Source organism: Bufo gargarizans, chromosome 1 (genome assembly GCF_014858855.1).
Source record: "Bufo gargarizans isolate SCDJY-AF-19 chromosome 1, ASM1485885v1, whole genome shotgun sequence".
NCBI classification, from domain to species: Eukaryota; Metazoa; Chordata; class Amphibia; order Anura; family Bufonidae; genus Bufo; species Bufo gargarizans.
In genome coordinates, this window is record NC_058080.1 from 718,530,065 (window position 1) to 718,544,012 (window position 13,948).

Consider the following 13,948-nt stretch of genomic DNA (forward strand, 5'->3'; position numbering starts at 1 on the left):
GATAAGTGATCTCTACTCCGTAGCTGGCACGCTGCCAGTCGGTGGGTGTGTATCGCAGTTCTGCCCTCTGCTGGGCAGTGTTTACCTGTTGGCTGCTTTCCCAGATGCCAGACATGAATGGGAGCGTAGCTGGTAGGGCGCTCTGCATTTATTATAGGATCCATGAACTGTCATTAGGGATATTCTGTATTATTGGCCACACAACAGTGGTGCTCATGGGGTACATGGGGTGTGAATGGGGCACCCTGCTCTCTTATAATATCCCCCATACAATATTCTTACCATGATCTCACTGCCCTGCGGGTATGATCCAGTGCTAAGGACAGGGAGTGTGCCAACCCAGCATTCCCCCGAGTGGCACAGGTAACCCATCGTACCACACCAGACTGCTGTGTGACCCCAAAGCGGGACTTATCTCACCCTTCTCTGGTATACATAATACTGAACTACAACTAGTGGCGCCCCCTGGTGATAAAACATATTAATATAACCTCTATGGCCAGCTCTAGCTTCTGTTCAGCTGCTCCTCTTGTATTCCTTCTTCTTCTTCTGGGTCTCTCTTTCCAAAGAGGTTCTGCAGCAGCATGCTTTTCGAATATACTGCGCAGCTGCTGCATTGTATCTTCCTACACCCCGCAGCTTGTGCTCCTTGAAAAGGGGAATATTCATCCATGATTGGCAGAAGGCACCCTTTGTGCTTCGAAAAGAGGTTCCCCACCTACTGGGGTAATCGACTGTAATATACATACCCAGCTGCTGCAGAACCTATTTTGACCCCTTTCTCATTTTATGCACTGACTGCTGCTGCAGAACCTCACAGAAACCACGTGAATATTATTGATGTAGGGTTTACCAAGTACAAAAAGGAGCAATAAACTGAGGACAAAGTAACATCTTACTCAACTCCAGTGGTAATTAAATATTAATCTCTGAGTAATTATATCTTTTCTAAAGATGCAGCAGAGCCGAGCGTGTCCAATGCTGGATTTGCCATTTGTCACACCCCTTGTATGCAGTATACTTGGATTGACATAGGACTGCCGGTAAACCTACAGAGTTATCACTGTACAGACACACTCCTGCTAGAAAGAGATAACAAAGTTAGCTCTACTACTCCTCTAGTTGTCGCCGATTGTAGCAGAGCACCTCTCAGTAATGTCCTCCTCCATCTTATCAGATAGTAACATAGTACATAAGGCCGAAAAAAGACATTTGTCCATCCAGTTCGGCCTGTCATCCTGCAAGTTGATCCAGAGGAAGGCAAAAAAACCCTGTGAGGTAGAAGCCAATTTTCCTCACTTTAGGGGAATAAAAATTCCTTCCCGACTCCAATCAGGCAAACCTCTCTAGTAGCTATAGCCTGTAATATTATTACACTCCAGAAATACATCCAGGCCCCTCTTGATTTCCTTTATTGTACTCACCATCACCACCTCCTCATGCAGAGAGTTCCATAGTCTCACTGCTCTTACCGTAAAGAATCCTCTTCTATGTTTGTGTACAAACCTTCTTTCCTCCAGACGCAGAGGATGTCCCCTCGTCAGTCACAGTCCTGGGGATAAATAGATGATGGGAGAGATCTCTGTACTGACCCCTGATATATTTATACATAGTAATTAGATCTCCTCTCAGTTGTCTTTTTTCTAAAGTGAATAACCCTAATGCTGATAATCTTTCAGGGTACTGTAGTTGCTCCATTCCAGTTATTACTTTAGTTGCCCTCCTCTGGACCCTCTCCAGCTCTGCTATGTCTGCTTGTTCACTGGAGCCCAGAACTGTACACAGTCCTCCATGTGTGGTCTGACTAAGTGATTTGTAAAGTGGTAGGACTATGTTCTCATCACGGGCATCTATGCCCCTTCTGATGCAACCCATTATCTTGTTGGCCTTGGCAGCAGCTGCCTGACACTGGTTTTTGCAGCTTAGTTTGCTGTTTATTAAAATTCCTAGATCTTTTTCCATGTCAGTGTTACCGAGTGATTTACCATTTAATAAGTACGGGTGACTTGCATTATTCTTTCCCATGTGCATAACTTTACATTTGTCAGTGTTAAACCTTATCTGCCCAAGCCTCCAATCTATCCAGATCCCTCTGTAGCAGTATACTGTCCTTTTCTGTGTTAATTACTTTACACAGTTTAGTGTCATCTGCAAAAAATGGATATTTTACTGTGCAAGCCTTCTACAAGATCATTAATAAATATTATATCAATAAATCTATTGATAAGAATAGGGCCCAATACTGACCCCTGAGGTACTCCACTTGTTACAGTGACCCAATCTGAGTGTGTACCATTAATAACCACCCTCTGTTTTCTATCATTGAGTCAAGTACGGGTGACTTGCATTATTCTTTCCCATGTGCATAACTTTACATTTGTCAATGTTAAACCTCATCTGCCACTTATCTGCCCAAGCCTCCAATCTATCCAGATCGCTCTGTAGTAGCGTTCAGGTGTCCGCCTGCTGAGCGGAGCGGAGGCTGAACGCCGCCAGACTGATGCATTCTGAGCGGATCCGCGTCCACTCAGAATGCATTAGGGCTGGACGAAAGCGTTCGGGTCCGCTTGTGAGCCCCTTCAAACGGAGCTCACAAGCGGACAGCCGAACGCTAGTGTGAAAGTAGCCTTAGATGCTCTAACATAGCATCTGTCAGAAAACCTTCAAACAGTTTACCCACAACAGATGCTAAACTTACCGGCCTATAGTTTCCAGGCTCTGTTTTTGGACCCTTTTTGAATATTGGCACCACATTTGCTATGCGCCAATCCTGTGGGACATTCCCTGTCCATATAGAATCTGCAAATATCAGAAATAAGGGTCTGGCTATGACATTACTTAATTCCCTTAGGATACGGGGGTGTATGCCATCCGGTCCTGGCGATTTGTCTATTTTAATCTTTTTAAGTCGCTGTTGCACTTCTTCCTGGGTCAGACAGGACACTTTTAATGGGGAATTTATTTCAACATTCGGCATGTCATCTGACAGTTTATTTTCCTCAGTGAATACATTGGAGAAAAAAAATATTTAACAGCTTTGCTTTCTCCTCGTCGCTCTCTGCAACTCCCCCCTCATTACTCTTTAACGGGCTGACACCTTCAGATTTATACTTTTTAACATTTATATAATTGAAGAACATTTTAGGGTTAGTTTTACTGTCTTTGGCAATTAATCTCTCAGTCTCTAGTTTGGCCGCTTTTATTTGTTTTTTTACATGTTCTATTTTTTTTTCCTCTTTTGCTTCCCCCATGCCTGACGTTTTGTGTTCATATTTTTAGGTTCAGTCTCCATCATGTTGTCCAGACTGAGAGTTGCAGTGAGGTCGGGTGCTCTGCTCCGCCGTGCCGTTCACACCAAGGAAAAGGGGAAGGCTCTGCTGCTCAATCCAAGGACGAACAAGGTGACTATCCTGCGGATCAGAGCCTGCTGTATGTGACTATCTGTAGTGCAGACCATGTACCCAAACAGTCACTGGTGGGAAAACACTAAGGGGGAGATTAGTCAAGACCGGCGCTTTCTGCACTGGTCTTGATATACCGTGCGGCGTCAGAGGATGCGCCTAATTTATGACTAGGTGCAGCCATCATCATAAATTAGGCACATCCTCCGGCAGTCTGTGCGCCTAACCAGAAATCTACGCCAGCTCAGAGCTTCACTTGCGCCACAAAACTGGCGAAAATGAAGTTAAATTTGTCTCGGCTGTTGGCCACTTCCCTTTCGGAAAACTGGTGAGGGCGGTGTAAAAAGAGGCATGTAAAATAGTCAAACATTTGATTTGCTACCCCAAATTGTCAGAAATCGCCACCAGTTCTGTGCCTGTGATCGGCTGTGAGCCCGTCTTACTTGGTTTACTCCATTATTGTTTTTCAGGGAATGGGCTTCACCTTACAAGAAAGACAGATCCTTGGCCTACAAGGCCTTCTTCCTTCCAAGATCGAGACCCAGGACATTCAAGCTGCCAGATTTCACAAGAACCTGAACAAAATGGAAGATCCACTGGAAAAGTATGCTACTGAATGAATAGAGGGGAGGGGGGATGTCTTTCGGCAGCTATTGACCATGCAAAACTGCTGACAAAGCTTGGTAGGGAAGAGCAGGACAAACATACCTTTTGTGGAACTTTTATTATCAGGAGTAGTATGAATATGAAGTTTTATTCTACTCCTACAAGTGCTGTAGTGATCTCCTGGTTGGATGCTGCAGCTATCGGAGGAGAGGGGCTGTGGAGGAGCTCAGTGCAGAGAGCACTTCACAGTGAAGCTCTGGGTACTCCAGGGTACTTTCAGAAACAGAATCTGGCAGAATAAAACTTCATGTTATCTTTACTCCTGATAATAAAATATTTTCACCAATTGCCAACTGAGGCTGCTCTCCATCCAGGGCTGGACTGGGATTACAAGACAGCCCTGGCACACAAACCCCACCAACACATATACATGTGCGCTATGCACACAGAAGTGTGCAATGCTTTACTTGATCATGCCCCTGTGTGTAAGCCATCAATACAAGAAAGGAAATAAAAGTAGAACACAAAAATGCCTACATGGTCAGAGACCTACTTTACCCTCCTCAACAGCAACACATACCATGATAAAGCTCAAAATGCCTCTCGGCAGCATCTGATTCCACCACACAGGAGAATATATGCCCCCAACAGCGCCAAGTAAACACCACCATGCAGCACAAAATGCCACCCAAGTAGTGTCAAATAATACAATACAGCACAAAATATCTCCCCAACAGCGCCAAATAATTACTCCCATGAAGTGCAAAATACGTAACATTATTGTCTCTTGACAACCCCGCCCTCACTGGCAGCATGAATGTCCCCTGAACACCTCCCTATTGGCAGCAGTATTGTCCCCTCACAACCACTCCCCCATTGGTAGCATTATTGTCCCCATTTATATGTCTCGCTGTTCTACTACTACTCTAGTTCACCTAGACCCTCTCCCCAGTAAATTATGTAGTGGCAATAAACACCACCACAAATGCTGGAAACGTACAATTTAGGCTACTTTCACACTTGCGTTCAGAGCGGATCCGTCTGAGACAGATCCGCTCATATAATGCAGACGGTGGCTCCGTTCAGTACGGATCCGTCTGCATTATAATGTTAAAAAATTTCTAAGTGTGAAAGTAGCCTCAGACGGATCTGTCCAGACTTTCAATGTAAAGTCAATGGGGGACGGATCCGTTTGAAGATTGAGCCATAGTGTGTCATCTTCAAACGGATCCGCCCCCATTGACTTACATTGTAAGTCTGGACGGATCCGCACGCCTCCGCTCGGCCAGGCGGACACCCGAACGCTGCAAGCAGCGTTCAGGTGTCCGCCTGCTGAGCGGAGCGGAGGCTGAACGGTGCCAGACTGATGCATTCTGAGCGGATCCGCATCCACTCAGAATGCATTAGGGCAATACGGATGCATTCGGGTCCGCTTGTGAGCCCCTTCAAGCGGACACCCGAACGCTAGTGTGAAAGTAGCCTAATTTACATACACCGAGCCCGAAGGCTGAGACCCTTGTGCTGCACAGCACGGCACCCTCCGATGGATGAAGGAGGAAAGTGCAGTAATTTACCTACTGGCGGGCACAACTAAACTGCCACACCTTACCTGTTATTACCCTAAAAACAAGAACCACTGTATAGGTGTGTGTTACGGGCTAGCCTGCGGTGCAGAACAACAGCTTACAATCTTACAAAGCTCTACAGTATTCCCCCTCCCATAACTGGTCCTGTAGCACGTGGCTGAGTATTCCTTTTGAGCAAAACACCAGCGAAAAACAAACAGAGACACTAACTAACTACAGTCCTGATCTCAGTCTCTAGGCGCCAACACTGTAATGAGGTGCGTGCACGATCTTGCCGACCCGGGTCTGCTGGTGACTCTGAACAGAACAAAAGCCTCTCCAACAAGAATTCAGTCCCACAGTGTATGTAGCTTTGCTCCTCAGCTCTCATCAGCGTTCCTGGAAGCAATCCTCGTTCATTTGGACAGGATCAGGGTCTTGGACACGATCAGCTTCACTTAGCTGCCGCTCTGGTCACTGAGTGTTACCCAGTGTTTTACCATTTAATAAGTACGGGTGACTTGCATTGTTCCTTCCCATGTGCATAACCTTACATTTGTCAGTGTTAAACCTTATCTGCCCAAGCCTCCAATCTATCCAGATCCCTCTGTAGCAGTATACTGTCCTTTTCTGTGTTAATTACTTTACACAGTTTAGTGTCATCTGCAAAAAATGGATATTTTACTGTGCAAGCCTTCTACAAGATCATTAATAAATATTATATCAATAAATCTATTGATAAGAATAGGGCCCAATACTGACCCCTGAGGTACTCCACTTGTTACAGTGACCCAATCTGAGTGTGTACCATTAATAACCACCCTCTGTTTTCTATCATTGAGCCAGTTACTTACCCACAAATAAAAAGATAAAACGCACGATTCGACATTTTTTAGTCACCTTGTCCCCCCAAAAAATAGGATAGGACTGTTCTATTATGGGCCGGACATTCTATAAAATGCGGAATGCATGCGGCTTTTTTGGTGTGTTTTTTTTTTTTTTTTTTTTTTTGCATGGTATCGAGTATCGCAATACTTTTTTTATGGTATCGAAACCGAATCAAAATTTTGGTATCGAGACAACCCTACTTTGAAGAGCCCTTAACCTGTGACTCTCCAGTTGTTGCAAAACTACAATTCCCAGCATTATGGGAGTGATAATTCTGCAAATACTGGAGAGCCATAGGTTGGAGATCACTGACCTCAAGGAAAATGGTCTCTAGTAGTGTCTGCCTGTATCTTAGTTGCAATATGGTTTCTACACTGTAGCAGTGGTGCCTGTTTTTTACATGAAACACATTTTCCACGCCAAAATGTGTGCGACTGTATGGTAATGACCTTGGCCACCACAGGCCCTGGCTGTCAAGAGTTCTAAATGATGCAGGTCCATTCTACTGAAAGCCCAATCCTCATTCGTAGAAAGGTCATAAATGTAACGTAACGACTAGAGTTTTCCTTGTAGTTGTTCTTCCTCTTAATATCTTTGTATCAGGAAAATGGAGCTCCTGACACTATACAGCTCCAAATACCCTTAGTAGACATATTTAGTAATTGGATAACATTTTGACTGCCTGCAGTCACCACTAGAGAAAGCTAAGAAACATAGTGCTTTCAAGTATAAATGTCTGCAGTAAGCTCCCTCTAGTGGTGGCTGCGTGCAGCCAGATTGTTATCATTTATTTTTAGGTGTGTGCATGGGCTTTGGAGCTTTATATTAGTAAAATGGGGTTCCAACCAGTATACAAATATATTAAGTGACTCTTCAGCACAGAATGGTGTTCTGGGAAGGATCTCCTATCCCAGTTTCTTGCCCTTTGTGACTGTGTGAATCATGTTTTTCCATTATGCTGAGAGTACACTTATTCTATCCCTTTCCTCTCCAGGTACATCTACATAATGGGCATCCAGGAGAGAAATGAGAAGCTTTTCTACAGGATATTACTGGATGACATAGAGCGGTTGATGCCCATCGTGTACACCCCCACCGTTGGGTTGGCCTGCTCACAATATGGGCATATCTTTCGGAGACCAAAGTAAGGAAGCAAAAAAAAATAATGTTTTGGCTTTCTAAAAGGAATTTGTAAAAAAAAATAGAAAAATGAAAATTTCTTCCCAAATTTTGAATTCCGCATCTTAGCAAATGGTATTATTTCTCAAAGTGACCTGAATAGATTATATTTTTTTGTATACTCATGCTTTTCTGATACAGCGTCCCAAATCTACTACCCTTGACATGTCCATATAATTAAATTATTAAATTATTCCTGCATCCTCCACTAGGGGAGCATAAGAACTTACTATATACTGACATATTATTACATTCAATAGGAGCCATGTATGCAGTAGGCTCTTTGGCTCCACCTTCTGGTGGATACAGGTAGGCAGAATGGTAGCGCATGTAGATTTCTGTGTGAAGAGAAGCTGGAGATTTTGAACTCTGTATCAGACAATCATACTCTATAAACTATACAGTAGTTTTTAGGCCTTCACCTAATACTTCTATACGTCATGTTTTCCTATAGGGGTGTGTATATTTCCATCTTTGATAAAGGACATATCAGATCCATCCTGGATAACTGGCCAGAGACAGATGTTAAGGTAATGGAGTCATTATTGTGTAATAGGAGTCGTCACCGCATTATAAAAATCGCGTATTTACTGCAAAATGTGTATTTTTCACAATTTTCAAGATCACTGTTTGCTGTCAGTAAAAGGTAACTTCCTATTTATATCCAGAAGCAGGTAATTTGTACAGACCTAGTAATTAGCTGAAAGCTTGCTACTTGTTGTATCTAGACTGTTCAATCTTCTGGAAGGTAAATTATATTATAATCCCAAATCTCTTTACTTTTTGCTACACTGTATCAGTGCAGGTAAAATGTATCCGGCTAGAGGCCGGACAGTTTAGGATTGTCTAGACTTGATGCAATTGTAGCAAGTTCTCAACTGAGAGAAGAATTTTGTCAGGCTGGGTTTTCGGCTTCTGGTTTTAATCAAGAATGTTTCCTTTCACCGACAGTAAGCAGAGATCTTACACTGATGGTAAAAAACTGCAACTTTCTTATTCTTTGTATACACAATCTTAAAGCGGAGCTTTTCTTTTCTCTTGCAGGCAGTTGTGGTAACAGATGGAGAGAGGATATTGGGCCTTGGGGACCTCGGAGTGTATGGAATGGGAATTCCTGTAGGAAAGCTGTGTCTGTATACAGCCTGTGCGGGTATCCGGCCTCAGAAATGTCTCCCAGTGGTCATCGATGTCGGCACAGATAATCCCGTAAGATTACATTATCGTTATAGATGGCTTATTGCTAGCATGTTCCATAATTTGCTGATTTTATTAGGGGTCAACTGCCGGCCTATCTACAATCCCCAGACTGAGATGCCACAGCAACCGGAAAGACCATTCTGAATTGAAAATATTGTATCCTGAGACGATTGTATCTTGAGGGACCACTTGTATTAACCCCTTCACTAAACATGTGTAAACATGGCTCCCGCTCGCACATGCAGTAAGCGTCATGGCCAGCAGATCTCTGCTGTTTCAAACAGCAGAAACCTGCGGCTAATTACCATGACCGGCTATAATGACGATCCCGGTGAGGTCACGGCATCTAAATGCGCAAAAACTTGCACTTCCAGGCTTCCTACCGATGCCCCATGTGGCTAAATGGGACATTGGTACTTGCGCTGAACACTTTCAGCCTCGCTGTTGAGGCCTCGCTAATGAGGCTGAAAGTGTTCACGCTGCAATTCTTATTTTGGCCACCAGAAATTAGCAAAATTGAGTTTTAAATTGAGTTTAAAAATCCCTGATGGACCAAAATTTAAAATAAAAAGCATAATTTATAGGCTCATATATGAGCCGCAAAATATAAAAAAAATATATAAAAGTTTAAATCACCCACCTTTCCGTATAATAAAAAAAAAATACCTAAATAACAATAAATATGTGATCAAAAAGTCACGCACACTCCAAAGTGGTTTCAATAAAAACTACAGATTATTCCGTAAAAAATTAGCCCCTAAACAGCTCAGTAGATAGAAGTATAAACAAGTTATGGGGGTCAGAATATGGTTATGTAAAAAAAGAAATGTATCAAAGTTAAAAAAAATGTTTACACTATTTAGACATAAAGAACCTATACATATGGGGTAACGTTGTAATCGTACTGACCCAGAGAATGAAGGGCATGGGTCAGTTTTGCCATAATTGAAACCCATTTGGAATTTTTTTTTTTACCGCTTCCCACTACATTTTATGCCATAATTAATGGTGGCATTAGAAAGTATAACTTGTCCTGCAAAAAATAAGCCCTCATACAGCTATGTGACCGGAAATATAAAAAAGTTATGGCTCTCGGAAAATAGGGAAGAAAGATGAAACCGCAAAAACAAAAATAAACTCTGGTTGCCTAAGGGTTAAATATGTTGCTTATCCTGTACTGATCCTGAGTTACATCCTGTATTATACTCCAGAGCTGCACTCACTATTCTGCTGGTGGAATCACCGTGTACATACATTACATTACTTATCCTGTATGATCCTGAGTTACATCCTGTATTATACTCCAGAGCTGCACTCACTATTCTGCTGCTGGAGTCACTGTGTACATACATTACTTATCCTGTACTGATCCTGAGTTACATCCTGTGTTATACTCCAGAGCTGCACTCACTATTCTGCTGGTGCAGTCACTGTGTACATACATTACATTACTTATCCTGTACTGATCCTGAGTTACATCCTGTATTATACTCCAGAGCTGCACTCACTATTCTGCCAGTGGAGTCACTGTGTACATACATTACATTACTTATCCTGTACTGATCCTGAGTTACATCTGGTGTTGTGTTCTATTCCAGAGCTGCGCTCACTATTCTCCTGGTGGAGTCACTGTGCACATACATTACATTATTTATCCTGTACTCATCCTGATTTACGGACTTAAATATTGTCCACCCTGAGGATAGATGATGTACGTACATACATATAGCTCTTGTGCATTTCATATTATTTAAATGTTTCCTGCTTGTGTACGAGGGACCTGAAATCTCTCATTAACCCCTATATTTTTGTATTGTTACATCAATAGACACTGCTGAAGGATCCGTTTTACATGGGACTGTACCAGAAGAGAGACAGGACTCAGCTTTATGACGATCTGATTGACGAGTTCATGGACGCTGTTACGGATAGGTAATTGTTTCTTCAGAATATAAAATGCCCTGGACTATCAGAACATTTCTTAATAATTAAAACTTCTCTGGTGGAGTCAGCAGAAGGGGTCAGGGTCACTGGATCTGGCGGTCTGGGGTGGTCTGTTTTTCTCTTGGTGGCTTAAAGTAGAATTGGTGTGTTAATTGGTTCCCTGGTGGTCTAGTGTAAAATAGGGGGTTAATACCAGGTGGACTCTGTTGAAATACAGGGCTAAAAAAGCACTCCTATAAAAAAAAATTATAATCTTTGACATGTTAGAAAGATACATTATGTAATCTTCTTATCAAATCCCCCCCTTCTGATCTTCAGCTGTGTCATGTGACCAGCACTCTGATTTCCATCTGACACAGGACAGGAAGTCTGTTACTTCTCTATTCATTCCTATCAGACTGACATTGAGGCTCCCATAGGAATACATCGAGAAACTGACTTCTTGTCCGCATATAAGACGCTGTGTGATTTGGAGAGTCAGTGTAATGGTAACAGCTGAGGATCAGAAGGTAGGTTATAACCAATACAAATTACCTTCTCTGTAGTGTACATCATTTACCTTTCTAATGGGCCAGAGAATAAAAAAATTTGTGGGAGTGTTTCTTTAATATTTTGTTTCCTGATGGTCTACTGTAAAATAGGGAGGTAAATACCAGATGGTGTAGGGTATATTTGTGAGTTAATACCGGTTACCTAGGACATATTAGAGGTTTAATACTTTTGTTCCCTGGTGGTCTAGTATAAAATAGGGAGGTGAATTCCAGGTGGTCTAGGGTCTATTTGGGGGTTAATACTAGGGGGTTATTATTTTGTTCCCTGGCAGTCTAGTGCAAAATGGGGGGCTAATAGCAGGTAGGCTAGGGTGTATTAGGGGTTTAATATTTTGATTCTTGGCAGTCTACTGGAAAATAAGGGGTTAATAACAGGTGGTCTAAGGTTTATTAGGGAGTTAATTCCAGGTAGTCCAGGGTATATTAATGGGCAGTCTAGTATAAAATATGGGGTTAATATCAGGTGGTCTGAGGTTTATTTAGGGGGTTAATATTTTGTTTCCTCATAGTCTAGTATAAAATATGGGTTTAATATCAGATGGTTTAGGTTTAGGGTATTTTATGGGGTTAGTATTTTGTTCCCTGTTGGTCTAGTGTAAAATGCAGAAAACTGGGTGTCAAACCCAGTAAAGGCAGTACAGAAGAAGAGGCGGCTTCCAGCGTTTTTAGTAATAATGCTTTTTAATCCAAGAAAAGGTAGTACAAAAAACCCAGCTGTGCGACATTTCGGCCTAAGTAATCAAGCTAAGGTATAGCTGGAACGTTGCACAACTGGGTTGCTTGTACTACCTTTTCTTGGATTAAGAAGCACTATTACTCAAATCGCTGGAAGCTGCCTCTTCTTCTATATTGACCATATGAATGGACTTTTGGATACAGCTCTGGAGGCGGCCATCTAGGTTCCCAGGACTTGATCCCTTTGGTGGGTGCTGTATTTATTGCATTTTACCCATAAAGGCAGCCATATTAGTTGTCGGCTCACTTTCCTGACCTAGAAGTTATTAGTCTCTGCTCTTAATGGCGGCACCTAACACTTCCTTCTGCGTTCTCCAGATATGGCCAGAATACTCTCATCCAGTTTGAAGACTTCGGGAACCACAATGCCTTCAGATTCCTGAGAAAATACAGAGAAAAATACTGCACTTTCAATGACGACATTCAAGGTATGAGCAGCTGACTGACCAGTATGCAGCAGGAGGTCATACCTTCCAGTTGTTGAAGGAGGTCCATTGGATTCCATAAAAAGTGAATTTATTTTTAATGTATTGGAATATATATTACTGAAGACAAACTGTCCCAATTTTTTTTTATATAAAACTGGTGAAATGATTTTTAGTCCGAAATGCATGCAATTGGAAAAAACAAATGATATAACTGTGTCCATAGCATTTCAATATTGTTTCTGCAGCTTGTTGCCACCACAAGGGGGAGCTCAATACTTATAAATATTAGAGCTCCCATTAAAGGGGTTGTGCACTCCTTTCCAGACCTCTCAGACTGGTGGGACCCACGTTGGTGATTTACGTGATCACCAGAGCTGAGTCCTGGTTCCCTTGTTCTCTGGTCTCTGCTGATTGTCTCTGGTCCCTCCATGTAAAGTTCCAGTTTGATGTCACTGCAGCCAATCACTGGCAGCAGCGGTGACCTGCTCTCCTTTGGGGCTTACCGTTTATGACAGGAGTCTGCGAGATCACCTGGAGATTAGTTCAGTAGTGGATCAAGTCTAGTAGTATATACACATTTTACTTTAGGTATGTGTTAATTACTAGTATAATGCTGCTTATGTTTTCTTTTTTCATGCATTTTATGTTGTTCCTTCAGGCACAGCCTCTGTGGCGCTGGCTGGACTCCTCGCAACGCAGCAGGTGCTTGGAAAACCTATCACAGAGCAGAGAGTTCTCTTCCTTGGGGCAGGAGAGGTCTGTAATTGTACATACGGCATCGAACCATCATAGAGCATTGTATTACATATTGTAAATGTCTGTGTAAAGAAAACTTCCATTAATCTGGAATTTGTTATTGCACAGTCGGTAATCTGGATTTGCAGAAGACTATATGTGACTCCTTATGTTGAAATGCTGAAATAGTAGCAGCAGATTTAACCTTACTGAAGCAGAAATTTAGGCTGTTAGTAATGTCAGGTGATTACAGCAGCCTCAGCACTGATATAAGCAGGAAAAGTGGAGTACGTATAGCATGAGCTAGCTAGTTTTTGGAAAGGTAACTTGGCTGCAGCGCCACTGTATGTGTAACATGGAAGGCAATGATAACTTGCTGTTGGTGAGTTAGAAAGGAGATGTGATGGGTTAGGAAACCTCCCGGCTTCTCACATCTACAGGGTGAGACAAAAGTCTGGACATACCCTTCTAACTGGTACAATTTGTAAAAAACTGACTTCTAGCGTGTGAAAGTATTAATTGGGAGGGAGGCTGCAATATTTAGTGGAGGAAATGTTTTTTGGCTGTCATTTAGAAATTTCGCCATATTGAATTCTGCTGTTCCAATGGGAAGGGGGTCATGTGATGTGATGTATCAGTCTTGGCTAAAGTCTACTCAGAAATGCACTGGAGGTGTCAGTTTTGCCTGTTTACGAGTTAAGTGAGGCCAAAGCTTCCCA

The 13,948-nt window shown here is 42.5% G+C and overlaps 1 protein-coding gene across 4 annotated transcripts in view; it reads left to right on the top strand.

Annotated features, from left to right (window-relative positions):
• Window positions 1–13,948, top strand: part of ME2 (malic enzyme 2) — a 52,183-nt gene that overhangs the window by 15,971 nt on the left and 22,264 nt on the right. For all 4 annotated transcript variants that reach the window (XM_044276340.1, XM_044276339.1, XM_044276338.1 and 1 more), the window contains 8 exons: window positions 3,280–3,401; window positions 3,872–4,005; window positions 7,455–7,604; window positions 8,094–8,169; window positions 8,684–8,845; window positions 10,665–10,768; window positions 12,385–12,494; window positions 13,153–13,250. In XM_044276340.1, coding sequence (XP_044132275.1) covers window positions 3,294–3,401; window positions 3,872–4,005; window positions 7,455–7,604; window positions 8,094–8,169; window positions 8,684–8,845; window positions 10,665–10,768; window positions 12,385–12,494; window positions 13,153–13,250 — 942 coding nt within the window. In that variant the 5' untranslated portion in view covers window positions 3,280–3,293. The remainder of the gene's footprint in view (window positions 1–3,279; window positions 3,402–3,871; window positions 4,006–7,454; window positions 7,605–8,093; window positions 8,170–8,683; window positions 8,846–10,664; window positions 10,769–12,384; window positions 12,495–13,152; window positions 13,251–13,948) is intronic.